The following is a 27,617-nucleotide window of genomic DNA, read 5'->3' as shown; positions in this document are numbered from 1 at the left end:
ACAGTAAATATAGGTGATTAGACCCGAAAATGCAATTTGATTCCAATCACGCCTGGTCCAATGCCAAAGACAATGTTTCTTACATTTGTTGCGCCATGTCTGCTACTATAAAATGGGGTTTGACGTCGTCTCAGAGTATCATTTGCTTTCTTACGATAACAAGAATACAATATAACATATACAAAATGATGAAACTTGTAAGTATTATTAATATCATTTAGTAATGATTTGGTGAATTGAAGAATTGTAGATTATTTTAAATTCAAATACAATGCTCAATACTTATTGTATCAATAGCATCCCACTAAACCAAAATTATAACTATAATACTACAAATGTAAATAGGCTGGTAATTTTGGTTTCCTTAACTAGTTTTAAAGAGAAAATATATTTCCAGATCGTCCTCGTTGCCGCGTTCGTCGCCATGGCATCCGCCAAGCCAGCTTTGTTAAGCGCTCCTCTGGTGGCCGCCCCAGCACCTATAGTTACAGCCAGCAGCTCTCAGTACTTCCACCGCATCAACAATGGTCTTGCTGCCTACGTCGCTGCCCCTGCCGCCTACGTTGCCTCAGCTCCCTATGTAGCTGCCTCCGCTCCTTATGTCGCCGCGTCACCTTATGTAGCATCCCCCTATGTTGCGTCACCCTACCTCGCTTCTCCTGCCGTTGTTGCTGTCTAAATGAACCCACTATATTATGATATATTAAAATGCCTAAAATATATTTTGATTTTTGATTTAATCTTAAATATTTAATCCATTATAAAAACGATTATAGTTTAAAAGTTCTAGTGTATGATAAATAGTTAACTTTATTTTTGGATTACTATTCGAAAAGTTGTTTAGTAAAATCACTATTTATATTAAATTCAATCATCGATATAAGTTGCAAAGCCTAAATCCATTTTTTGAGCAATGAATAATAAGACACTAAATATATATATATATATATATATACAAAAACTTGATTCTACATTAACTTCTGCATTCAATATTTCATAAACCAAGCAATTATTCTTATTTACATTTCAAGATCGATAAATACAAAAAAAATATTCATAAACAAGTTGACTTGTAATTTAACTTATATCGACCATTTTAGTTCACATTTTCGTTCATAATCTTATTTTATTTATTTCAAATAAATTCATATATTATAAACACATTAATAGAAAACGTAAAATGTACAATCGGGACTTAATTTTAAAACACAATATGAAAAATTTTAAGAGAGCTTAGAAAATATTATTTATATTGTTTTATTTTATTGGCAGCAATTCATGCTGAGTAAGGTTTTTGAGACTTTAGTTTTAAATTAAACACAAACAAGTGTTTTTATTACATTGGTAATACAAATAAGTCTGGTTAATATTTTCCGTAATTCCGCCTTAATAATTAAGGTTTTAGTAAACTCATATACATAATATTTTATTGGATAAATTTTGATAAATGTAATAATTGAACTATTAAATTAAATTACAGAAAACAGAAGGTTTCTTACTTCGATTGATATTGTTTTGATCGTATTAGTATTAAATAATAGTTCCACTGTTTCCGTTTATAAAAATAACAAACTCCACTATAAAAATCAAGCAAATAATAACAAAATTTCACCCACTGGTGCTTTTATTTACTTTTATATATAAATAAAAACTAACTATAAATAAATATTAAGAGATGTAAAATAATCCTCTTAACAATAACGAAAATATTTATTAAATATTTTATCTGCTCTTATAAAAGACACGTGTACATGGATTTAATGGGTAAAATACTATTTTTGATAGCTAAAAAATCTATTAAAGGTTTTTTATTCAAATGCTCATACCGTTATTATTTTTATTATGTACATAGGTACGTTGCCCCTTTCGAGTTAGACACTTCACACATGAATATAGAACACGAAAAGATATTTGCAATTACGTCTGACCAATATAAAACTATTCTATTTTGGTAGGCGCAATTAGTAGAGTATGTAGGATTAATTTTTACTATTGATAAGCATTGATACCGTCATACAATTATTGTAGGTTTTTTATTTAGAAGCCCATTTTACTAACAAAATAACGAAGGTACCAGGATATATATATGTATATAAAATTTATATCTACCATATGTGTAACTGTTTATTAGTTTTTTTTTATGAGTACATTTTCATACGAATTCTTTATCACCACATACAGATCCATTACTTTAAGTTTTGATAGTTTTATACTATAAAATATTTTTATAGTATTTAAAAAATTCATAATATAGAGCATTTATATAAATCATTTGGTGTGATTGATAAAATTTTTGTAGACGAAAAGTATTTTATGATTTTAATTATTTATCATGTTTAATACTGTTTAATAAAATTTTAATGGGAAAAGATTTTGTCCGGAAACTAATAACTTGCTGATTAAGATGAGAATAAAGGTTAAAAGTATGCGCTTCATTCCAATAAATTCAACTAGATTCAAATCACGCCTTATCCAATGCCAAAGACAATGTCTCTACATTCGTTGCGCCATGTCTGCTACTATAAAATGTGGTTTGAAACCGTCACTCACTATCATTTGCCTTCTTGAAGTAACGAGAAAATCATTAAAATTTCCAATATGATGAAACTCGTAAGTATTTTTAACACCGTTAAATAAAATTGAGTATATTGAAGATTTTTCTTTCAATTATATGTCATTTAACTAGTATTAAAAGGTTTTTAACAAAAAAAAAAATATATACAAAATTTAAATATTTGTTGTGAATTAAACAATAGATTATAGAAATATTTTGAATATTTAGTTGAAAATCAGTAATGCTATAATTTATTGTCAATAAATGCTTACTTTTATTTATTACCAAATAAAATGATTGTTATGATAATTATAAAAAGAAATTAAATTGAATATTATTATTTCTTCGATAACTAGTCTTAAATAAAAAATATATTTCCAGATCGTCCTCGTTGCCGCGTTCGTCGCCATGGTATCCGCCAAGCCAGCTTTGTTAAGCGCTCCTCTGGTGGCCGCCCCAGCACCTATAGTTACAGCCAGCAGCTCTCAGTACTTCCACCGCATCAACAATGGTCTTGCTGCCTACGTCGCTGCCCCTGCCGCCTACGTTGCCTCAGCTCCCTATGTAGCTGCCTCCGCTCCTTATGTCGCCGCGTCACCTTATGTAGCATCCCCCTATGTTGCGTCACCCTACCTCGCGTCCCCTGCTGTTGTTGCTGTCTAAATGTACCCATTTCAATGTGATATTATGTTATAAAGATTTTAATGCAATTCAAATATCGTTTAATTTACGTAATATCTTACCAGCGAATTTTGAACATCTATTCGCTTTAGTTTCAAGTGCCTTATCCACCATCATTTTGTATGAAAGATTTAGATTTATAAAAATGAGAAGAATATTTTGTAATTTTTTTTTATCTTTATTACCAATTTATCAAATGGGACTTAATAAAAACAGCAACCGGATTTTAGTTTTAAAATGAAGACTTTACATTTAAGGTTTACTTAAATAAGTTTTTGTTATTAGGTATATATTTATTTAGGCCTTATTGTTTATAAGAGAGTAAATGTTTGATCGCGGTTGTTCCAAAGTAACCATAACGTCGGAAGTACGTAGTTTAAAACAATACCCACAAAACGCGTAGTACATACGAAAATATTAGTTTTATTTAAATGAATACTCGCGAAAGTCTTAGATGTCACTATTGTACTATCTTTACACTTTGCATAACTAAAACCGCTCGAAAGTTTTAGATATCATTGATGGTTGAATCACTTTTGGTAAAGATTACATTGGAGCATCTCACATATATGACCTATCAAAGAAAATAAGATGTCTTCATAAAAGTATTATAGTGCAAACTATGTAACAAGTGTAATCACACTGAAAATTTAAAATAGGCAGTCAATTTTAGAAAGTCTTATACTTAAATACGGTTAAAAATACAAAATTAAAAATATGCAAGTTAATTTAGCGAAATTTTATTTGAAATATACATAAAGATAAAATAACTTATGGGTTTAACATTCATGGCAAAAATAACTGATACGTCATTCAACACACGTAATACGGCTCTAATAATTTTCCTTTAGAAAATTTTGTCCGTAATTGTAATAGCAATTTATTACAGGTAATAAATAAAAAAAGAAACATATTTTCACCTTACTTCTGTCAAAATACTGTGTACTTCTTTAGATTTAGGTTTTGTGTTATTGGATGTAACCCAACTACTTTGAATTGATCCATTTATTTGTCATGTTGTGTAAATTAAGTGTAATTTAAATTTCCGTAACTTTTGTTTTCAAATAAGATTAACAAATATATATATGTACATATTTTAATTAATTCTAGACTCTAATACATGTAAAAATTTTAAATAACGACCGTATATTATATTGAGGTAACATCTTTTTATAGGTCCCCAAGTCACATATATAAAATTTAGCTTTTATACACTAACGGAAATATAATTGTAATTTATTAAAGTTTAGAGGTGCCTGGCAGCAGGTAGCAACTTTCATAAGTGTCCGGCAATTGTTGACGAGATTTCTCAAGTTATCACGAAGGAAATATAAAAAAAATGAGCTTTATACTTTAACAAATTTTAAGTACTATTTTATACGCCTTTACTACCTGTTACCTGCCCAGGTAACCACAGCCCAAACTCTATAGTCGCTGGTCATTCTTACCTGTATAGGAGACATGTACTGAGAAACTTTCAACTTTTATAAAATAACGATGGTCTGGCCGTCGCGTCGTGGGCTCTTGGGCTATTATAGCAAAAAATTATTGTTGGCACATTGCTTTTGTGTATGAAAAGGGTCAAATTTAAAAATAATTACTGTTTTTAAATTACTTTTAATTTAACAAAAAATATTAGTATATTTACCATAACAGTATTTATTTTTATTGTTAATCATGTTCAAACAGGGGAAATAAAATGATTTGAAATAACTGACTACAAAAAAAATAATAATAATTAAGAAGTAACTTTATGAAACTTGTATGTACCTTATTTAAGCAGAATAAATATATTTTTTCAACTATGAGACTGTTATTATGAAAAATATGATTAAAATTATAACTTATTTTTATTGGGTGGAATGGACTAGCATGCGATACGAGGCGTAAGATACAAAAACACTCCGAATACCTCGCTCTTTGCAAAAGTAACCACTCTCAGTAGGCTAGTCAGTACGGGATATTATAATTGCTTGTCTAATTATTTAGAATTGTTTAATTATTTAGATATTTGTAAGTGTATCTGTAAAATCACATTTGGACTACCTGTACTTTTGGTTTACTCAAAAACAATTTTAAAATTAAAGCATATTATTTTTTATTTTTACTAAGAAAAACATAAAAAATGTTCTTTGTGAGCAAATGAAAAGTTTACAATGTTTTGTCACTATCATTCCCAAACTCTGACATAATACATACGCAACCACTTATTAAATATGAACCAATACGGCTACACTAAGTACTTTCCCATTGTCCACGTCTATATATTATTATTCTTTCGTCGTAATTTCAATACGATTTTTGTAGCCATCAAGGTTCATGTCCTTACCCATTGGACCATTAGGTATTCCGGTACACTGGCTACATTGCCACACTGCGATGCAAAATTTGTTACACCTATATAAAAGCGAGCACCCCATTTTCTAACGCGCGCATTTCAATTTTAAAGTGATACAGTGGGGTTCGCTATCATGTTTTCGACGGTATGACTTACATAAAATATAAATTTATTACATATTTTCAATAAATATACAAATAATATTATGAAATATATTTCTTTCTTACAGATTGTGATTTTCTGTACGTTATGTGGATTTTCGAGTAGTTCCGGCTTGCATCCGATCGCGCCTGCTGGTTCAGCTCCGATCGTGACAGCGTCCAGCTCACAATATTTTGAAAGGACTTTTAATCGCTTAGTGGCAGCGGATCCGGTGCTACAACCAGTGATTCCAGTAGCCCCTGTGCCAGTTCAACCACCTGTAGCAGTTGCTCCTGTCAGACCTATAATTCCTGTGTTCCCGGTGCCATCAGTCCAACCTGAAGTGGTAGATGCGATTAGAACGACATCGGTTCCAATAAGGCCTACAAATCCACCTCAACCTCAAGACAATTCAGAGGAGCCAAATGTAGCCATAGCTATAGCCACTGCTCATGCTGCCGCACCTGTAGCCACAATTCTTCTTCCTCCTTATCCGTTCGGATTCCCTCCATCGTTTGGATTTGTTCCTCAGACATCTCCAGTTCCTACAGAGGTCCCTCAAACAAAAGAAACCACTACAAAGCAGAGTACAACAATCCAACCTCAAGCAACAACAACAACAGAACGTCAACAAGACTCTATTACCTCTGCACCAACAAATATTGACAATAGTTTCGCTCAAGCACTACCTTCAAATGAGAATGTAAACTTTAGACAATATTTAGCACCACAGCCTATCCCTCTACCACATCCTCAAAAAATTAAAACCAGTGTGGAAGTGGTCCCGGTTCCGTTACAATATATTGCTCCCCCGCCACTTAATTTGCACCATCACCACCATCATCATCATCAACAGCATCATCATCATCATCACCAGGCTATAAAAGTCGTACCACATTTCCATACATTTATACCAAAGCCGCACAAGATAATTATAAGGCCAATATCCGGACCAATAAGAATAAGAATGATGCGGATACCTGCAGGTTTGGCGACTTACGGACCACCAAAATTGGTGAGGGGAATATCAAAAAAATATTCTCAAAGCACCAAACCCAAGCCTCGTAATACTGAAGTATCGAAACCTTTACCTTTAAATAGACCAATTACGCAGCCACCGAGAGAGTAACCGTTCCATAGTTAATATTTTTTAAACACTAATACACTTGTTAAATACTACACTATGTTAAGATAATAATTTTTAATAGCAATATATTTATGTTTTTGTATATTTATTTTATTTAATTTCTAATTGAATACGAAACGTATTCTTAAGCCTTAATGATTTTCAAAAGACCCAAATCTATATAAATTTATTAATGAATACGGCTAAAATTTTTTCTAACTTCAAACTATAGATCTCGAGAAAAGATGGGCAATTTTAATATTATTAATCTTATTAGAGATTAAAAAAAAATATATAGTACTATTATTACTATCAAACATAAGACGAAATGTAAGGTACAAGTAAATTATATATATTTTTTTATAATAAATACTTAGAGCAATACATTAAGGAAACGCTATTGTTAATACAAATATCTGTTTAGTTTTCTATATCTGCTGTTTTACGATGAAAGGATTTACATGTTCGATGATATTCGTAAACAGAATTAAATCTCAAACAAAGCACATATAATAATTTTGTGTAGAATCTAAGTATAACATACAACTCGCAATTCAAAAAATATACATAACTATATAACTCTTAAAGTAAAACTTACTAGATAGATATTAAAATATTTAAATTAAAACTATTTGAAATAATATTCTTTTCATTTATAAGATGTTAAAGAATAAGCATTGTAATATGAAAGTAGTTCGGATGCGTTTAAATTTATTTATATTTTTTTTTATAATTTAAACCGACCCCGTTCGACAAAAGAAGATGCTTAAGCAACTATTTTTATTCGAGTACAAGGAAATTATTCGCTTTTAATATTTTTCCCGATAAAATTAAATTAAACGTAAGATATAATAGACATTTAAAAAGACGTGATAAATGAAGTTTCTATGTTGGTCAAGATTACAAAATATCTATGTGTGATCATTGATAGTTCGTATTTATACTAAAAATATTATAAAATAATAAACACAAGTGTTATAAAAATTCAAAAATTTTATGAAGGGTTTTTTTTTTAACTTTTTGGTAAATAATATCTCCAGCTGTTCCTGAACTATCTCTTTCCTAGCAACGGCAAAATTTGGTAGTTGAAAATCCACTGAGCTCACAAAGAATTTTATATATCCTGTACAATAAATATTATTTTGAAATCATAAATAAATAATATTATGTTTCTATTGTTATGACATAGGTAGGACAGAATTAATTTCATTGTTAATGCCTTTTACATCTTTTTTTGTATTTATGATAATACATTACAAAAGCACATCTTAGTAAGCTGATGTAATTAACATCTAAATCTTATAGAGGATTATTAGGTCTTGTGTTCAATTTGTTGACAGTTAATATTGAATAATAATATACACGTGTAACATCGAGGCGTGATTATATCCTTTAAAACAAATACAATGCTTATGGGCGACTCTTTTACAAGATTTTAACTATAAAGCATATTGATAATTATAGTTTAGTAACAGTTGCTGCTAGTCAATATAAACTGCACATTATTTCCAAACATGCTACTTATTTCTAGAAATTAAGTCACATAACTGAATCAATTAACCCATGACAAAAGTTAGAATTATAAGGTAAGAATTATTAAACTATTGAGCTATTTTTATTTAGTATATTTTTTAATCTGGAACAAACTTTTATTACGATATCACTGTACGGATGTTTATGACAAATCACACATGACATTCAAACTGATGTAAATCCTTAACAACATTATCGGTGATTCATTGGTCATCCAAAGTATGTTGTCGTAACTCAGTACGACTGGCACACATCAACGACGCGTGGTCTGGTTCTAATAAGCTTCAACGCAACCAGTGACGAAACGTACAAGGCGAATCACTGTTTGTATAAAAGGTAACGATTGTCTCAAAGTACACATACCACTTAAAGAATCTTTCATCGACACAACAAACAAAACCAACATGTTCGGAAAGGTATTTTGACTTAAAAATTTAATATGTGATCTTTTTGATGGATCTAATTATAACAACCTTTTTCTAGATCGTTTTTCTTGCTGCAATGGCAGTAGCATCCGCAAAGCCGGGATTTGCACCAGTTGCAGCTCCACTCATCGCTGCACCGGCTCCGCTTGTAGCAGCACCTGCACCTTTTGTAGCTGCTTCTAGCTCTCAATATATCTCCAGAAACTACAACGGTTTCATTGCGGCTGCCCCTATTGTAGCATCTGCTCCATTTATTGCACCGGCACCATACTCGGTGCCTGCGCCTTACTCTGTTGCTGCTCCCTACTACGCAGCAGCAGCTAAATTCTTAGCTCCCTCAGCACCTTTAGTTGCCGCTACTTCCCCTTACTACGCCCAGTCAGCTCCATTTGTTGCCCTGAAATAGAAGACATAAAATTAATTTCCGAACTAGAATAAATGAATTGAATAATTTATTCATTGTTTTATTACATTTTGCAAACAATAATAAGCAAAATTTTATATGACAATCCACCATTATTCCCCAATATACATTAAAAATAATTTACATTTAGGGCTATAGACAAACAGGATTTTTTTTTTTTTTAAGTAAATGTGTACCAAAATAGTTTTTTGTTGGGTTAGACTGTTTGTCATAAAAGGCAATAAAAATACATTGTAAGAAATTCAAATATATATATAAGCACACAAAAGTAAATTAATACTTCCTCTAGGAAATAATTATAGAAAAAAAAACACAATTTTAAAATATTTTTCTATTATATTAGACAGTAATATTATTGATGTTTAATAACATATGTATATGTGTTTTAGAAAATGTATAAAAGGCATGAATTGGTTATCAAACATATTTAAATTAAATATTAAATTTTGAATTACGTAAATATTTACAGAACGTTCTCGATACATACTTTAATAAGTTTCAAGGCAGTCGATAGTCCTTGGCAAAAGTAAGTATTAGGACCCTTTGTACCTTGTTACGCACAGAATCCCCACATCAAAGTAATATTTAAATGTGACTCTTATTTGTGCTGTTATGAATATTGTTTGTAATTGTTTACATGTCCCAGAATTAACATGCAATAATATAATAAAAATAATTTATTGCCAATGCAAAATAAAAAGTACATGTGTAAGTAATAAATTTACTTTCCTTTAATAAACATGGAATTAGTCAAGGACATAATTTCTAATTATTTTAACGACTACACAGCAACCTTAATATAATACATCTGAAAAACCAAATCAAATATAAGTCTGGACTCGGAAAACATTAATAATTATGCTTAAGTATCAGTTCCTAGTATCATTTAAGCCATTGAACAAACTGAATACTAATCATCAATCTACGTAAAAACGATACTTCATAAAAAAAAATGTAAATTTATAATTTACATAATAAAGAGACTATTTTAGCTATTTATAGAATATTTCAAGTGCAAATACAGAATGGAATATTCAAAAATAAATTTCCTTTTAAACACTTTTAGTGGAAAAATGTTATTTGTTTTTACCTCAATTTACATACTATATAATATATTTTTGATGTTATATTGGCAGATTTCCTAATTTCTATTCAGTGGTTCCAATTTTAAGGGTACAAAATATTTCCTTAAATGTATGTTAATGGTATAACTTTGATTTTATTATTTTATAAGTCTGCTCAAAACGTTCAAATATTTGTGCTGCATTTTTTATGGAGTTTCTGATTCATAAGGAAGTTTAGGATAACATAAATAATACACTTTTAGACTATACTTATCCCATACAAAATATTATAAAACCTGCGTTACTTATGGTGTAACGAAACCTATATTAGTTACGTAAGTCACCTATAATGGTCATCATACACTCGGTCATCAATAATGTCCGCGTTGACACCCAATTGAGCATGCGCATGTCCTGGCTATGGAAAGTGAAACCATTATAGATACGAATATAGATGTCGCGCTTGCAACAGTATTTAGTATATAACGACCTGTGACACATATTTTAATATACTTCTACATTTCTACTCAACTCAACGAGTCGATCGACAGCAGCAAAAATATGTCCCTACTTAAATATGTAAGCCCATTAATTTTTTATTTTAAAATAAACGCTAGTTAAAATATTTGATTTGAGAAATATAATAAAACACTCATTTAATTTCCTTCTTTACAGATATCACTCACCATTACCCTTATAGCTAGCTGCAAAGCTAGTGGGGTGGGACATTTTTTCCCTGCAATAAAATCAGTACCTGTGGTCCGTTACGCCCCATTTTATAGTTTTCCGAACGTACGATCTATCCATGCCATTGCACCGGCTGTAAGAGCGGTTGCTCCAGCGGTCTTAGCTCCAGCGCCATTACCAGCTCCAGTACTACCAGCTCCTCCTCCATTATATCCTGCTCCTGCACCAGTCTTAAAAGCTTCATTCCTGCCAGTGCCATTACCCGCTCCGGTAGCGGCCCCTGCTCCAGTGTTTGCCCCAGCTCCCGCTCCAGTTTTATCAGCAATACCTAGATACGCTCTACCCGCTGTCCCTTTCTCACCGATTATAAGACCTGTGGCTCCTGCTCCTGTTGTACCATACCCAGCTCCGGCCTTTGCTCCTGCACCAGCCCAAGTATTCGCCCCTGCCCCGGCCCCAGTATTCGCCCCTGCCCCGGCCCCAGTATTCGCCCCTGCCCCGGCTCCAGTATTTGCTCCTGCCCCAGCACCAGTTTTTGGACCTGCACCTGTATTACCACATCATCATTTTGTAAAGGCTGTATATCCTGCCCCTGCTCCCCTATTGGCACCACATCTGATAAAACAAGTGGCATGGAAGTGATTACTCTTATTTCGAATGAAATATTAGTCTTAAAAACTATGTTGTTATGTTTGTAAAGTATAGTCATTTGTTGTTTTATTTAAGGTATTTTGTACTAATATACATTTTGTAATGAAGATAGAAATTTATTTCCTTGCAAACCTACTTGAAATCCTATCCTAATCATAAAAATCTTGACCTCTTTATTGAAATAGTTATTTTATTTTAATTGTTGGGTTTAGTTTTTAACAAAAATAAATACACTTTAAATGGTCAATAAATACATGATATAGAACACAAGTTAGAATTTGGTTTTGTAATATGAATGTAATTAAGTATCAGCCCAGACCGTTATTAATTTATGTCCTTGCGTAGCAACCACGGTAAGTTATATTAATTTTTGTAACTAATTAAATATAATCTGTTAAAAAAGTGTACTATTATAACTTTGTCATTTATTATGATAGTTTTGTAACATCAATATTGTTTTAATTAACAAAGCTATCTAAATGAAAATAAAAGCGGTGAAGAAACAAAATGCGCAAAAAACAAAGCAACGCAAAATAATATATTGCTACTTGGGGCTCGTTACGGGCAACAGCTAATAAGGTAGTAAAATAAAGTCCACTGATTAAGTTTTAGTCGATATTCAGCTATCATTATATAACCGTACTTTGGGATGTTCAAATTTTTTTATCTTTGATTATATAAATGACTGTAACATATATATTGATTGTAATATAATATATTTGGAATCAAAAACAAAAGAAATTTAATACAAAAATTATTTATTAAAAATTAATGTTGTATAATTCTTATTTTATTAACAAGTCTTTTTGGAAGGAAGGTCTACTACAGTTAAACTTAAAATCTATCGTACAAATGCTGGTGCAACGCCGAATGGGACACGTCCCAGAGGGGCAGCCAGTGAATAAGGGTATGGAGAGGCATAAGCAGCTGCAGCAGGGAAAGGACCAGGAAGAGCATACGGCGAGGCGGCATAAGGGCCAGCAGCATAAGGTGCTGCGGCATAAGGGCCAGCGGCATAAGGAGCTGCGGCATAAGCAGCAGGAGCGTAAGGAGCAGCAGCATAAGCACCAGGAACCACTGGTGCTGGACCAGCAACATAAGGTGCGGCTATTCTAGCTGCTATTGGTGCTGCAAATGGTCCAGGCGCAGGTGCAACAATTGGCGCTGACAGTGGTGATGCAGCAACAATAGGATTAATCGCCTTGGAAACGATGCTGACTTGTGCAGCATACGGGGGAACATTTTGCGGTACAGCATGGGCATATCCTATTTGAGGTGAAGCAACCAGAGGTGCGGCTACAGCTGGTAATACTGCACTGGCATCCGCGCCCAAAGCGATTGCTACAGCAAAAAGAACAATCTGGAAGTAATAGAACATAATTATCGTTTTTGTAACAAATTGTTTTTTTTTAAATAAAGTTATAATTTATTCTGAGGAAACAAATACTCACAGATTTTAAGAAAAACATTTTGTTTATGTTTACTGGACCTTCCTTAATGAAAAAAGGACGTGTAATGTGACTAAGTAGAAAAAGCTTAAGGTTTTTATAGTATGGATATTGTGATTCAGATTACGTACTACAGAATAAACATTTGACGGATTGCGGTCAGTCAATTGGGATTCGCAAAGGCTAGCGAGGAGAAATGGAGCACATTGGGAAACTTTTTGGTTGTGAAATTTTTTGTGAATGTTGCTGCACCATACTAATGTTGATCCTAAATCGTAAGGTGCATTTTAAAGTTCACTGATTTTAAAAATCTGTAGTAACACAATTGCCTTTTAGTAATAACTAAATATTTTTTACGTTACCTACCGAACATACATAAATGTTACGAATTTTATGAGTAGACTATACAAGAGACAAGTTTAAATGTTCAGGAATATATTATTTTTAATTATGCATACGAATATCCTTTAAATATATTTAAATTTAAAAAATATATATTGCATATTCAATGAGCGGATATATTTGCTGTGATATTAATTTTCCTTTTCGTCATTACATAACTTACAGTGAAATTAATGTGCACTGAGTTTCAATTAGAATGCGCTGCTCGTCTACTGCGTCTGGGTAAAAAACGTGGGGCCAACAATATCCTACGCATCAATTCTAAATTCATGGTACGTGCCATATTGCCCAATGAAATTGTTACTTGCTATAAAAAGTGCCGTTGTCCAGAAGACGACACAGTCAATCGAATACTTTCGTGTACTTACTTGTGAGCAGTCACATTACCAAGCAAAATGATCGCCAAGTTTGTTGTAAGTATAATTGCAATCGTGTTTTAAAACATATTTTTATATTAAATGACAATAATATTAAACGTTACGAGGAAATTTAAAAATGCAATACGATATATGTATTAAGTACTTAATACAATTTTCTGATTTATTTCAGGTTATCTTTGCCCTCACCATCGCCGCTACAAATGCCGGGGTTCTGCCTTTAGCAGCTGCACCAGCAGCTCTGGTAGCTCCAGCTGTAGCACCTGTCGCTTCTGCTGCGTATGCTGTTGCTCCTTACGCTAGCTCTTACTCCGCTCACTCAATAAACCACGCCGTCGCTGCTCCGGTGGTAGCCCCCGCACCATTGGTTGCCTCAGCCCCAGTTGTTCCAGCAGCCCAATATGTCGCTGCGCCATCACCTTACTTCGCCAAATACGTATCTTCTTACCCCTACTACTTGTAAATCAAACTCGGTGATATCATTGCCTAGTGACTTGCTCAATAATGCTGTGCTTAATGTATTATGTTTATGTATATATATGTTTATAACGTAAAGACAAATTGTACAAAATTTACTATTTTTGTTTGATTTCTTCCTAATATCAGTGACTCGAATCCAGAAAAAAAGCATTCTAATAGAATCCATTTTAATTTGAAGTCAAATATTTCTTTTAATTGAATCTCACAAAACATCGTATTCATTAGTAATAAAATTAGTCACGTGTTTTATTCTAACTGTGTCATATATAATCACATATATCGTATCTATCGTGATATATTGGTATTAATTCAACTGGCCATAGAAGTGTCATTGAAACACCCTGTCTCCTTTAGGCTCGTTGACACAGACTAAAAAAATTTAGAGACCTCTGATATCCAGACCTACGCAGTTTAATACATATTTGTTATCAAGATATAACAAAAACTACATATTTTATATATTAATAGATAAAACAGTAATTAAAACACTAGTTAAATTAAGAATTAAATTATCTTCACCTTATTATAATTATAAGAACAATATAAATCAGAAGCACAAAATACATTGAATTTCGTAGATGTCATCTTGGAAATTGAAAAGGATAAATAAATTAATTAATAAAAATTAACTAAAATATGTAATGTTAATTTTTAATCTGTGTCTACGTCATATTGTTGTGTGTCTTGCACACAAGTATATTTAATAATTTCATATATCTAGAAAACAAGAAATTAAGTCAAGTCTACAAGAACTGCACACTGTACCTCAATCAAACAATTTTGATCGTTGAAATATAAAAGCTTATATAAAAATACACTAGCGAGGTATGTTTTATAATCTTAAGTACATGGTTAGTATAACCTTTATGTTTTCACCCATGAACTAAACAAAGAGGAAATCAATTTGATTATATACAATCATTTAACAATTAAAATCTAAAAAAATAATGATACAAAATATTTGTATTAAGACTAATTTACGATAAATAAAAACGTTACATTATAAATATAAATAATTATATGATAATTAAAGACGGACGGATCAAAACTGCATTTACGACAGACTATGAAAAGTTAGTTCGAACTTTTTAAAAATTACTTATAATCAATATCCAAGTGTTCGGAGTACTGTCAAAAAGAAAAACAATATACATATATATATATATATTTAAATTGAGGCACAAAAAAATTTTATGTACAAACACTTTTGTATTTTCCAAAAAACACGATGTTCTTTATCAAAACGACAATCGTTTTAATGTAAGACTATTATAAATTAAAATTAAATTTGTCAAAGTAAGACTTTCCGTTCTCGTTACATTTACGTTGCTAGTTTGAACATTCGAATGACAATGATGTAATAAGTGGACTTTATTACTGATATTTGTTGTAAAACATTTAAATTACAGCAGGGTTTTGAACAATATGAAAACAAAATTCTCTAGATACACATCCCTTATAACACTTGCCTACATTGACGCAAATATTAAATACTAAAGATATTTTAAGCTCTGTCAAAGTATTTTGAATGTTTTATTTTAAAATTATCTCGAATTAAGATTAAAAAGCTTAAAATGAGGCTCTATTAGTCATGTTCGTGACGATAAAATATTTGTGTATATATAATTTAGTGATTAACAAAATATTTCTTTAGAGTTGACCAAAATTTAAAAATATTATTAAATAATCAGAAAAATAATATCCAAAGGTTAAATAAAACTATTAGCAATTATGTTTCTATCTGTACTTACATACCTAAATTGATACCGATGACCTAGGTCAGGATCTGGAACACATTTGGCCGAGTTATGTGTCTAAGCACTATAAAAGCTCGACATTTTAAGCCCTTAGCACATTCGATAACCACCTTCATCGACTTCAACAAAACAACCCCTACCACCAAAATGTTCAAACTGGTAAGTAATAAGTTTAGTTAAATTTCACGTGGAAAATAAATATTTTAGTCGACATTTTCGTGCTTTTTTAATTCTCGTGATAATCGTAATAATATGTTTATATAAATAAGATATATATATATATACCTTACTTATATATATATATATAAGTATATAATACCAATCATGATATAAGACACTTTATATTTAAAAAAAATATATTTTATATTTCTCGATTTATAATAAGATCAAAATTAAATAGAACTAATGTCTTTTTTTTGTAAAATACCTATCTTTATATAATGCTTAAAAGTGTCTCGGAATCCCTTTTTTTGCAATGTTTTTTGGTGAACTTGACATTCAGTGACGGCAACGACCTGCCGAGGCCGATTAAACCGAAACACTTTTTACCGGTGGTTTTTATTTGTGTCGTAATAGAAATCCTGGTGCACTAACCTACATCGGTATAAAATTTCTTAAGAAACATTATTAGTTTTTCCCCTTATTAAAAAAAAATAATAATAAGATATTTTCAAGGTTATAAGATGCTATTTATAAATTTCTTCTATTTTTGTTTTAGTTCGTTCTCTGTGCTTTCTTGGCGGTGGCATCCGCTGCCCCTGGTCTTGTGGGCCCCGCTATCGCGTCTCCTTGGGGACACGGAGCTTGGGGCCAGGGAGCCTGGGGGGGTGGTCTGATCGCCGCTGCCCCTGCTGTCGTCAGCGCACCTCTCGTCAGCGCACCCATTGTCAAGCAAGCCGTTCCAGTTGCAACCTCATATGCTAACACTGTCAGAGTGAGTTACATAATCAAATGAACAGTATATACCCTATAAGTTCTTGATTATTTTATGTTCTTTAAACAATACGATAATTATTATAACTGAAATTTGTAATGAATTGAAACTAAAAATATCGACAACGAGAGCTCCAACAAACTATTTCATGTGAATCAACAAAAATGATGATCATTGCTAGTTGATTTTAAATATTATTTATTTCATTCAGATTGCTACCCCAGCAGTAGCGGTCGCCCACGCACCCGCCGTTGTCGCCGCCGCGCCTCTTGGACACGGCTGGTAATCTATCAACTGTCCAACTATAGCTTGGCTTCGGTCAAGATACGCAACAGTCAACGTATTTAAAACATAGTTTATGAAATTGGATGAAGTTTCGATGAAATAAACTTAAATTATTTGTTCGTTCTGTTTCATTACCCACCGTTTAAAAAAAAAAAATAAAAAAAAATTCTTTACAATGGATTTAAACCTGCAGTTTATAATGATTAATTCATGATAAATTTTATTTTCAACCGAGTGTTCTTATTTAAATTTACATTACTAAAGCTGAAAAGATGTACGTGCTATTTCACATTCCGTTTCCTGTTCAGACCACGAAATACGATCAAGTGATAGCCATCAATTGCATTTTTTGTCCAGATATAAGCCATAAATTACCTTTCGAACACAGAAGTTGTTGTGGTTTAACCGACGCCCGTATAAGGACTGCGTTCCGCATACCGCTTCATAACAAATATAATGTTCGTGTTACACATATACTTAGGGCTGTTAATAAATAAAAATATTAAAAAACGAGCTATTACAAATATTCTCTTTTTTATAACTTGTCGTATATAAATATGTAGCATAATATTTTAATAAATACATCACTCACATCATAACCCTAGGTTTTAAATTCCTTTTTTAAGTCTATTTTCCCCTAATATTTATGTTTTTGCCAAAATTAAATTTTATGGGTATGTCAATTAAAATATTGAAATATGGACACCATTTCCTAGAAGTAGAATGTTCTAAATCGCTAGTGTTAGTGATTTTTTCTACTATATCAAAATGTTATTCACGTATCAAACTCAGCATAATTGATCATAAAAAAAATTATTAAAAAAAAATTAAAAATTCAATTAAAAATGATTTATTTTAATAAAAAAACGATGCTCCTAATTCACTCTATACTTCTGTTTTTGTTATTGTAGTTAGGAAAACAGAATTGCATCAATTTTGTACTTGATATCAACATATGTTATATTCTTTTATAAGTTTGGTTTTGCATTACACAAAAAAAAAATAATTACAGCTCTATATGAATAACAGCGAATTGAGGACTAGTACCTAGTGGTTGAGCGAAAGCCTCCAAGGCCACGACTTAAACTTTAACATTTCAATTTATAGTGTATCATTAAGAAGAAATAAACGCAAGCATTAAAAGAACCCCACGTTGATGTACAAGATCGAGTAGTTCGACATTTATTTTATATGGTTATTTACAAAAACGCCTGTGGAGTCTCTTAAAATAATCGTACTAGAAGGTTTTTATTCCATTAAAAATTTTTTTCATATACTAAGAATCGATCATCTATAATTTTAGTTTACATATCCAACTAAACAAAAGTTATTATCCACTTTAAAATATATTTTAATGACCAAATAAAAACATAGAAAATTTAATTACGCAATACGTCTTTTGTTTACAATGTATTTTTTTTTTATAATTGATAAAATACTTGGACATAATCACTTTTATTTTAGAAGTTACAAACAGCCCGTAACATTACTTCGAAAGATAATAGTGATGCTATTAGAAATATATTGAAATATATATAGAAAATCAAAACAATAAATATCCTGTTACAAATGAACACATAGAGATCTTGACAAATCAAATAGAATAAAGTATTTAATCGGTTTTGATACCAATAGAATTATAATAACATATAAGGTTTAATACATCCATACATTGCATACCGGAATAGGTACTCTCTATAATGGCATCAAAATCTTATTCAAGAGTCAGACTGCATATTCTATAATGCAGATTCTTAGCTCAAATTATATTGTTTCATGTTGGATTTTCAGGAAAACGCTTACTATAAAATATATATATATATGTATATATATAGCTGTGGCTATATACCTGTGGCTATGCTTATATAAATCCAGCAAAAATTTCATTTATGAAAAATCATTACAAACTACACCTCCTTCCTCACCTTTAAAATATGACGTTAACTAGGAATTTAAGGACAACGCGGTATCGCGCGTCGTTACCTACAAGTGTTAAATGTTAATATTTACTTTTTAGAGAAGCTCTGTAATTATATATTATTTTAATATTTACTTTTTAAAGACGCTCTGTAATAATTAATATGTAATGTAAAATGTCTCCGGTTAATTCTGTGATGTAAAGAAAAATTCTAAACAATTATCAACATTGTATATAAGGTTGTAGGATAATCCCCTTACATGATTGTTTTTTTAATATTTATACTTATTAAGAATACATAATAAAGTCGTAGGTTCCCTTAAAACATTATTTTTTATAATGATATAGATACAACATTTAAAAATATGTAAATACAAATGAGCTTACAGCGAAGCCTCTTAATACTTGCAAATAATTCAAAAGCTTTTAAAATTAATTACGATACATTTAAGTACGATGGACTTTAAAATGTCAGTAGAAATATTCCCTATTGTTTTTTACTAAAAATCATAAAAGAATAAATAAAAGTTTCCCGTTTTATTCCAAATTATAGAAACGTTTGATGTTATATTATAATAACGTTAATAAAAAAATATTTTTTCCACTTCTCTGTTGTTAGCGATAACAGGCATCAACAATTTCTGTATTCAAGTCTAGCAAAATTAGAAATTAATAGTAGATAACCTTATGCAAATACATATTATAAATTAATTATTCCCAGACACTTTTAAGTCTAAATAAATATACCGTATATGTAAATTAAATACATTTTATTTCCGATCGAATTGATAAAAGGGCACTAATTATACGTTAGTTTCTATGTGATTTTGTTCGTTGCAAGGATATAATTAACAAATTTCTTGCATTAATTACCTTTGTAGTTTATTTTAGAAAAAAAAAAATAAGTAACTATTTTATTCATTAACATATTTCAATCGAAAACAAGTTTCGCATTGACAGGGTTAGTATATGACGTAACGAGTATACACGTTGATCTTGACTTTTGGGATCGATAGTATAAAAATGATCGTCCGCTAAAAGAAAGCATCAGTTTGGATCCTTTTGTCAATTGCATCTGAACTAACACAGACCACGATGAACTCGCTGGTGGTGTTGTTTTCCGTTATGGCGCTAACAGCTGCCAAGCCTTCTGGGCTCATACAATCTGAGGTCATAAGCTACGCCGCTCCAGCTGTAGCTCTAGCTCCAGCAGCAGTATCACACCAGTCTCGGATAGATATTAAATCATCTCCAGCAGTGATTTCTGAAAAAATTATTGCTCCTGTCACTCGCACTGTAGTGGCTGAACCAGCCATCGTTGCGGCTCCAGCATCTTATGTTGCACCTGCTGCTTATGCTGCTCCAGCTGCTTTAGCAGCCCCAGTGTCATATTCTGCACCCGTTGCTTATGTTGCTCCTGGACTCTACTCGGCTCCAATTGCCGTCGCCCCAGCAGCAGTTTCTTCTCAATCTCGTTTGGACATTAAGTCATCTCCAGCAGTAATAAGCACTGTTGCCGCCGCCCCCGTATTGAGTGCTTACAGTGCATCAGTTCCCGCCATTTATCCATCCGGTTTCTTTTCACCAGCCATTGTTCCCTCAGCTGCATTGTTAAAGAGCGAAATTAAACCTATTGCCGTATCAAGTTCCCAAGACGCTGGAGAAATCAAACCTGAACTGCCAGTTGCTCCCACCGAGACACCTGAAGTTGCTGCTGCCCGTGCCGCCCATCTTGAAGCTAAAGCCCTTGAAGAATCTCACCAGATTAACAAGCGTTCTTTAAGATATTTGGCGAACCCTCCAATCGTATCTACTTATTCAGCCCTTCCAGTGCCCCTTGTTTCTTCTCCATTGTATTCAGCACCGATAGCCGTATCAAGCCCCGTCATCGGCAACGCTTACAGAATCCACTACTAAACTCCGATATGAAATCGAGAAATATTCTTCTCAATTCAGTCAGGCAAAAATGTTTGTAGTCATCAATAAAATATAAATCAAATTGCAATTATTTTATTTATTCTGATACCCAAAAAATTTTGTAAATAAATATTTTAATAATAATAATTAAAGGTTTTTTTAGATGAAAATTTAATTAAATAAGATTATTTGAAAATAGAAAAAAAACTTATTTTTATTTTTATAAATGATTAAAATCTTATATATATTAAAAAGGATCTATTTTGTAGTTAATATAAAGAATTAAAGCTATGATAATTGTTTTAATATTAACAAATATTAAATCGTTAAGATCTTTACGGTTTAAATCTGAATATTCTTTGCAATCTTTCAGTTTATAAGTGAATAAACTGATATATGTGTCTTATTTCAAATATTCTTAATAAAAATAAGTATTTTTATGTTATACAATGTATCCGAAAGTATTGACACTTTTCTCACTGCACGAGTGCACAGGTGAGGTATTGTTCTTTCAACACGTGTGACCTTATATAAACATGTAGAAAACTGAGTGAACATGCTGTATTGACATTGAAAGTTCGATGTTTACAGATTGCTTTTAAGATTCTATAGGGTATGAAGTGTTGAGATCAACGAGTGACGTCAACGGCTATTGTGAATATGTAAGATCCTTCTTTGAAGAAAATTCCTGCTAAGTGATTGGGAAGTTAAGATATTTTATTACGAATTTAAGAAAATTTATATTATGAATTATAGTATATTTATTTTTTACTGTTATTTTAGTAAGTGATTACTTATGAGTGTCTAATGTAAAGAAATATATATATGAGATTTCAATCTAACATGACTATGCCTTTAATCAAACAGCAGCAACTGCTGAAAAAGCTTTCAAAAACTTTTAACAGAATTGTAAGGTTTTTCCTAATCTGACTGCTGACTCCTAAATTCCTCTAATCTTGTTATAATTGTTTTAAATTATTTTAAATCGCTGACTAAATTGTTGAGTTTCTTAATTATATACTTTATATAAATTTACTTCGATATAATTTTTTACCACATTATTTTTCACAATTTGATAAAAAACGTTGGTTTGTTTAATACTTAAAATTTCTTTATGTGCTCTACCAACAAAGAATTATAATGAAATACAATGAATAAATGTTAATGAAATTTCCATAATATTGCGACAGTTTTGATATATTCAGGTAAGTTGTTACACGTTTGCGTCTTCATAAATATTTATTTAGTTGAGAACGGGAATGCGTTTATAACACGTGCAAAGTGCCTGAAACAATTAAAAACCAATTACACGCGCCTTGTAGACAAAAAAAATCATAACAAACTCCCCTGTACATTGAGTTAAAAATTCCTTCTGTCATACGACATATTAATTAAACATGAAAAACGTGAAAAAAAACGTGAAATGAATACCAACGGAACCAATTTGTTTTTCTTATTGTTATAAATTAAATCGCAGATGTTTTTTTTTTATTATTATAAATCAAATATTGAAGATTGTTATCGGGATTACGATTTAATTTGTTTAATATGGCGTTTTAAAAATAAATTACAAAATTAAGACTGGCAAAACATCGGCCAATCGATTGAAATATTAGTATTTGTTTTACGTTTTAACTTGCTTTAACCTCTAATAATTTTTAACACATAAAATAACCTACTTCAAACAGGAAACGATAAAGTAAAAAATAGATTTAATTACTAAAGGTAATAAGTATCTTGTTTTAGTTAATCAGATATTATTAAATAATTATTTTATAATTTCGTGATCGATGCTATGTAAATGATACAATTACATCAATGTAATTTTCCTCTTATTATACATAGAAACGAATATGTAATAAAATTTTTGAAAAGTTAAAATATAAATGACATAGCAGAAAGATTCGGAGATATTTAACTTAAGAGCATTTAATTTAAAATATGTCTACTTACTATACATTTTATTTTTATTTATTTGGTTCTAAAGATCACTTGTACGTGTTAAAGAGCACAAGTGTAATCAATGTTTCCTTGTATAATAGTTATTGATTGTAGATTATAAATTTCTACAATTATCTGTTAAATGGTATAAAGTATGGAAATAACATTTTTACGAATAACCTAAAAACTTATTACGCGACAGAGAAAAATTATTAGAGAATGTTTTTTTTTTCAGTACTTTTATATACAATTACTACGGAAATTATACGACATTATCACTATCTTTTTCTTAACACGCTACGAGTTTCTGAGCTTTTGCTTAAATAGAATAAATGATTAAGTTTTGGGCAAAAAATTCATTTGTTCATACACATCATAAGAACAAAAATGTATTTTAATTAAAACTAAATTGGTGGTCTCAAAATTCTCTAACCAATCACCTTGATCTTTAAAGGACCTCAGACTTCCGCATAAAAGGTTTTGTCGTATCATTTATGGTCGACAAATATAATAATAGTTTAATTGACAGCAAGAAGTCAGCTACCTAAATAATTTAAACAACTATCATTTGAAGGTGGTTCGGTTGACTTTTTTTGCATAGTGATTTAGGTGCTTCGTATATAAAGCATTTGAAATATATGAGAAGCATCAGTTGATCTTGCTAATTGGATCAATACAACACAGACCACAATGTTCAAGCTGGTGGTGTTGTTCTCCGCTCTTGCCTTGGCTGCTGCCAAACCTGGGGTTGTGCCATTAGCTTATAGCTATGGCTATCCTCTTTCATCTGTAAGCTCTGTATCTCAATACAGTAGTGACGTGGTTCATGGATCGCCCCTAGTTGCAGGAGTACCTGCCGTTTACGGAAGTTATGTACCAGCACTCTACCCACAGTCTGTAGTTTCTGGAGTTGCCTTGGCCCAACCTCCCAACTCTCCAGCTGTAGTTTTGGATGGAGTCAACGGTGTACCTCTAGATACTCCCGAAGTAGTCGCCGCTCGTGCAGCCCACTATCAAGCCAAAGCCCTTAATGTTCACCACCTCAAAAAACGGTCAGTTTCCCCTGTATCTTACAGTGCAGTTGTAGCTCCAGTAGTACCCAATGTAGTTTCCCCTCTGTCTTACTCTTCTTTGGTGTCTTCCTACCCGGCTCCTTATGTAGCCAGCTATCCATCTGCTGTAGCGTCTTATGGATATTCCTCTTTATTACCAAAAGCATACTCCGTTCATCCCTGGTAAATGAAATAAAACAAATCAACCGTTGTCTGATGATGACCTTAAAATTATGATTGTAAACACTGCCATAATAAATAAATAGTTTGAATGCAATTTAAATTGTTGTTTTAATGTTTCCTCATACAAACACGAGCATTTATATCTCCAGTGCATAATACGTTAGAAATAATATAGGCATATGTTTTTGGATGTCTCGATTTATAAAAGTTAAAAATAACTTCTCAATTTTCAAATGAACGACAGACACATGTTTATGAACAATGTACAATGAAATCGATATAATTATTTATTATAAGGATAAAAATAACATATCAAGTAAAAGAAAACACACCTTACCTAGTATAAAACTGATATAACCTTCATGAATAGTTTGAATACTTTTATATGAAAAAGATTAACATAATGTAAGATTATATTCACCTAAGATATATTGCTTAGGAAGCCCTCGACTTAAATGACTATGATGTGTTGTACGGAACCAAAATATCCATCATAAAGGGAATATGAACACGGGAGATGATTAAACATCAACTCGGAGTTATTAAGAAACAGTTACTAGCCCAACACGGGAGACTTGAGCGAACAGGAAACCTAGATGCTAATGAGTCTTTTCTGAAAATTAAGCTCTCGTGTTGTCAACATATTTTTCCAATAGCACGACAGGGATCATAAAGGTTACTGGATCAGTTTAAGGTACTTGATGACTTAATGAACATCCTTCTTAAAATAAGTCCGAACTCATATTCGAAGTCAGTAATACCTGGTTCTTATAATAATCATCTATCTCCAGACACAGTGATAAAGATTGTGAGTTTAATTATGATTCAAAAAGTAATTGTTGGTGAGAAACATAAAATTTTTTGTAACATAAATTGCCTGAAATATTTTTTTCGCTTTTAAAATAATTTGGTTGATAATACAAATCATTATCAAGAAATAAATCGAGTAAAAAAGTTAATATCTTCAAGGTTTCGTTTCTCGAGGCAAAAAAATATACAAGGACACATTATTGCCCGCCAGTCTGTTGGGCTTTTCAATATTATAAAATTGTTAACAATTAAATGAATAAGAATAAAAAGGAATGTCAATACGTAACTACTGAAAACATTCAAGTAAACAACAAACAATGGAAAAACGTAATAAAAAACTACAATAATATACAGCTTAAAATGATACTAACTATTATAAATACACTGGAAAAAGGGAAATGATTTTTATGTTATTCTTCGACATATAAAGGCTATATGACATTTTTTTAAGGCTTCACGTTTTACACATATCTATGCTCTTGTATGTATTTATTGGTAGAAAAATATTCTAAACATATAATACATATAACATTATAACAATTAAATTTTTCATAATTTATATTCATATCGGTTATAATGTATATATTATAATAATAGTTATTTTAAAGCAAATCTTTTAATGATCCACTTGTATGTACATAAATATATACATCGATCTATAAAACAGAATCTGTTTTGCATTTTAATCCGGCCATTGGCCGCTATCATGTGATGCAACAACCTGTTCGATGCGTCCCCGAACTTGAATGTTACGTACAAGCATCATCTACCGTTACTTGTCTATATAACGATGAATCACATGTTTGCATCTCAATAGATTCACCGTCATCAAAATGTTGAGGTTGCTCTTAGTTTTGTACTTTTCTTGTAATGTCGACTCTCATTTATTGCCTGTAGTATATTCAGCGCCAAGTGCAGTGTCTCACCAATCGAGAATTGATGTGAAGAATACACATGCATTTATAACACCTGTCCTGTATAGTTCGACTGTTTACGCAACATACCCTGGAAAGCTGGACGAAAATTCTAACACGGTTTACAGTCCGGTGATCAGTGATACCGTTTTGACGCCGGTTGCTTTAAGTTACTTTCATAACCTACCATTGGCGAGAGCCTTACAAAGTCCGGTATTTATACACGAAGAAGATTTGAATGCTGATGACAAACGTCCTGAAAACAATGATTCGAAAAGTCCAACAAATACAAAAAAAAATTAATCATGCAATAATGAACCAGATAAGATGTTGAAAAAAATAACCAAATATCTCTTGCATAAAATGTATATACTCTAAATACTATTTACTGTAGCGAAATTTGTTATCAGAAAACAAAACGATATTGGTTGAAATTTATAATTAAAAAAATTACTGGAAAAAATATTTGTTTTTTTTTTATTTATTGTACAAAATATTAATTTTAAATGTTGAGTTTGATATCTTTTTACCGTATTTTATAAATCTATTCCCAAACATTTATTAACACATTTTATTGCCTAATAGATTATAAATACATATTGTGAATGATGTAAAACTTTCTGTAATTTTAATCACACTTACTAAACTTAATTTTTTATCAAGCTTCAATAAAAATCAAGAATAATTTCTATTACCATTTTATTAATTCAATTTATTTACATTTGTTGTTTATACACTTGTACATCAATTATGAGAAAGAATTTTGAATCTGAGTTTATTTCCCTTCATTTCGTCAAAATGTTTTAAGAAGCGTTTAGAAATAAGAGGCAACGGTTATGGGAGCAGAATGAATAAAAGGAATATGAGAAGTTACAACGGGAGACGTGCGGATGTCTAGTCTGGACTGATGAGAGAATGATCCGGGTGCAGCATAAGTAAGAGCTAAAGGAGCTGACCGCTTTTTAATTAAATGAGAATAGGCAATTGGAGTGGTGGACACAAAGGGAGTCGAGTAAATGGGTGCCTGGTGGTATGACGTTACTAAGGGTGCAACAGCAGGTATTGTACGTGCTAGATAAGAGTAGTTAGTGGGAAAGAGCAATGAAGTAGATCTCTTCTTAATGAAATGAGCAGTAGCATATACCGGCGAGGCGTAGGTAGTCGCCAAGGGTGCAAAGCTGGTGTAGGTTGCCAATGGTGCGACATAACTCAAAGGCTTCGCAACGTATGCAGCCGGAGCCACGACGGAGCTGTAGGCAAATCCAGCAGATCTCTTCTTGATGAGATGGGCGTAGGCGAGGGGTGCAGCATAAGTTATGGGTGCAGGGTGTATTGGAGATGGATGGATGACACTGCTGGCCTGGTGGTTGACTGTTGTTGTAGCGGGTGAGATAACACTTGTCTTGTAGACAATAGGTGCAAAAACTGCAGCAGGTTCCGCCACTACAGCAGCGAGAAAAGTTAACAACACCACCAACCTGAACATCTTGTGGTCTGTGTTGTCTGGATAAGCAACGACTGATGTTCGCTACATATTAAACATTGTATTTATATGGGGCTATCTTGAAAATTAAG

At 31.7% G+C, this 27,617-nt stretch overlaps 11 protein-coding genes across 11 annotated transcripts; 9 read left to right on the top strand and 2 right to left on the bottom strand.

Annotated features, from left to right (window-relative positions):
• Positions 1-88: 88 nt before the first annotated feature.
• On the top strand, positions 89-722 carry LOC133319129 (uncharacterized). Its single transcript, XM_061522366.1, has 2 exons — positions 89-197; positions 398-722. The coding sequence occupies exons 1-2, from the start codon at positions 96-98 to the stop codon at positions 677-679; spliced, it is 384 nt and encodes a 127-aa protein (XP_061378350.1). The 5' UTR covers positions 89-95; the 3' UTR covers positions 680-722.
• Positions 723-2,540: 1,818 nt separating this feature from the next.
• Positions 2,541-3,270, top strand: LOC133319130 (uncharacterized). Its single transcript, XM_061522367.1, has 2 exons — positions 2,541-2,610; positions 2,936-3,270. The coding sequence occupies exons 1-2, from the start codon at positions 2,599-2,601 to the stop codon at positions 3,215-3,217; spliced, it is 294 nt and encodes a 97-aa protein (XP_061378351.1). The 5' UTR covers positions 2,541-2,598; the 3' UTR covers positions 3,218-3,270.
• Positions 3,271-5,621: 2,351 nt separating this feature from the next.
• Positions 5,622-6,858, top strand: LOC116772738 (calphotin-like). The gene is made up of 2 exons (XM_032665012.2): positions 5,622-5,718; positions 5,803-6,858. The coding sequence occupies exons 1-2, from the start codon at positions 5,707-5,709 to the stop codon at positions 6,841-6,843; spliced, it is 1,053 nt and encodes a 350-aa protein (XP_032520903.2). The 5' UTR covers positions 5,622-5,706; the 3' UTR covers positions 6,844-6,858.
• Positions 6,859-8,696: 1,838 nt separating this feature from the next.
• Positions 8,697-9,253, top strand: LOC116772742 (cuticle protein 12.5-like). The gene is made up of 2 exons (XM_032665015.2): positions 8,697-8,789; positions 8,857-9,253. The coding sequence occupies exons 1-2, from the start codon at positions 8,778-8,780 to the stop codon at positions 9,202-9,204; spliced, it is 360 nt and encodes a 119-aa protein (XP_032520906.2). The 5' UTR covers positions 8,697-8,777; the 3' UTR covers positions 9,205-9,253.
• A 1,540-nt stretch (positions 9,254-10,793) lies between these two features.
• Positions 10,794-11,757, top strand: LOC116772739 (skin secretory protein xP2-like). Its single transcript, XM_032665013.2, has 2 exons — positions 10,794-10,865; positions 10,962-11,757. Exons 1-2 carry the CDS (start codon positions 10,848-10,850, stop codon positions 11,613-11,615), a joined length of 672 nt encoding a protein of 223 aa, XP_032520904.2. The 5' UTR covers positions 10,794-10,847; the 3' UTR covers positions 11,616-11,757.
• A 608-nt stretch (positions 11,758-12,365) lies between these two features.
• LOC116772740 (uncharacterized) lies at positions 12,366-13,184 on the bottom strand. Its single transcript, XM_032665014.2, has 2 exons — positions 13,076-13,184; positions 12,366-12,984 (listed from the first exon to the last, which is right to left on the bottom strand). Exons 1-2 carry the CDS (start codon positions 13,091-13,093, stop codon positions 12,466-12,468), a joined length of 537 nt encoding a protein of 178 aa, XP_032520905.2. The 5' UTR covers positions 13,094-13,184; the 3' UTR covers positions 12,366-12,465.
• Positions 13,185-13,750: 566 nt separating this feature from the next.
• LOC116772743 (NADH-quinone oxidoreductase subunit I 2-like) lies at positions 13,751-14,426 on the top strand. Its single transcript, XM_032665016.2, has 2 exons — positions 13,751-13,887; positions 14,024-14,426. The coding sequence occupies exons 1-2, from the start codon at positions 13,870-13,872 to the stop codon at positions 14,312-14,314; spliced, it is 309 nt and encodes a 102-aa protein (XP_032520907.1). The 5' UTR covers positions 13,751-13,869; the 3' UTR covers positions 14,315-14,426.
• A 625-nt stretch (positions 14,427-15,051) lies between these two features.
• On the top strand, positions 15,052-17,426 carry LOC116772575 (uncharacterized). The gene is made up of 4 exons (XM_061522272.1): positions 15,052-15,156; positions 16,110-16,247; positions 16,807-17,022; positions 17,234-17,426. The coding sequence occupies exons 2-4, from the start codon at positions 16,140-16,142 to the stop codon at positions 17,306-17,308; spliced, it is 399 nt and encodes a 132-aa protein (XP_061378256.1). The 5' UTR covers positions 15,052-15,156; positions 16,110-16,139; the 3' UTR covers positions 17,309-17,426.
• Positions 17,427-20,276: 2,850 nt separating this feature from the next.
• LOC116772676 (cuticle protein 38-like) lies at positions 20,277-21,226 on the top strand. The gene has a single exon (XM_032664937.2). It carries the CDS (start codon positions 20,321-20,323, stop codon positions 21,140-21,142), a length of 822 nt encoding a protein of 273 aa, XP_032520828.1. The 5' UTR covers positions 20,277-20,320; the 3' UTR covers positions 21,143-21,226.
• Positions 21,227-23,724: 2,498 nt separating this feature from the next.
• Positions 23,725-24,418, top strand: LOC116772681 (uncharacterized). The gene has a single exon (XM_032664943.2). The coding sequence runs from the start codon at positions 23,774-23,776 to the stop codon at positions 24,320-24,322; it is 549 nt and encodes a 182-aa protein (XP_032520834.2). The 5' UTR covers positions 23,725-23,773; the 3' UTR covers positions 24,323-24,418.
• A 2,331-nt stretch (positions 24,419-26,749) lies between these two features.
• Positions 26,750-27,548, bottom strand: LOC116772572 (cuticle protein-like). Its single transcript, XM_032664801.2, has one exon. It carries the CDS (start codon positions 27,526-27,528, stop codon positions 26,857-26,859), a length of 672 nt encoding a protein of 223 aa, XP_032520692.2. The 5' UTR covers positions 27,529-27,548; the 3' UTR covers positions 26,750-26,856.
• Positions 27,549-27,617: the final 69 nt, after the last annotated feature.

Source organism: Danaus plexippus, chromosome 12 (genome assembly GCF_018135715.1).
Source record: "Danaus plexippus chromosome 12, MEX_DaPlex, whole genome shotgun sequence".
Taxonomy (NCBI): Eukaryota; Metazoa; Arthropoda; class Insecta; order Lepidoptera; family Nymphalidae; genus Danaus; species Danaus plexippus.
This window is presented reverse-complemented; position numbering and strand designations above follow the sequence as displayed.

Coding starts and splice junctions, on each gene's coding strand:
- LOC116772572 (XM_032664801.2), bottom strand. CDS start 27,528: ATGTTCAGGTTGGTGGTGTTGTTAACTTTTCTCGCTGCTGTAGTGGCG.
- LOC133319129 (XM_061522366.1), top strand. CDS start 96: ATGTCTGCTACTATAAAATGGGGTTTGACGTCGTCTCAGAGTATCATT. Junction 198..397: donor TATACAAAATGATGAAACTT/GTAAGTATTATT, acceptor ATATATTTCCAG/ATCGTCCTCGTTGCCGCGTT.
- LOC116772575 (XM_061522272.1), top strand. CDS start 16,140: ATGTGTCTAAGCACTATAAAAGCTCGACATTTTAAGCCCTTAGCACAT. Junction 16,248..16,806: donor CCACCAAAATGTTCAAACTG/GTAAGTAATAAG, acceptor TTTTTGTTTTAG/TTCGTTCTCTGTGCTTTCTT. Junction 17,023..17,233: donor CATATGCTAACACTGTCAGA/GTGAGTTACATA, acceptor TATTTCATTCAG/ATTGCTACCCCAGCAGTAGC.
- LOC116772676 (XM_032664937.2), top strand. CDS start 20,321: ATGAACTCGCTGGTGGTGTTGTTTTCCGTTATGGCGCTAACAGCTGCC.
- LOC116772681 (XM_032664943.2), top strand. CDS start 23,774: ATGTTCAAGCTGGTGGTGTTGTTCTCCGCTCTTGCCTTGGCTGCTGCC.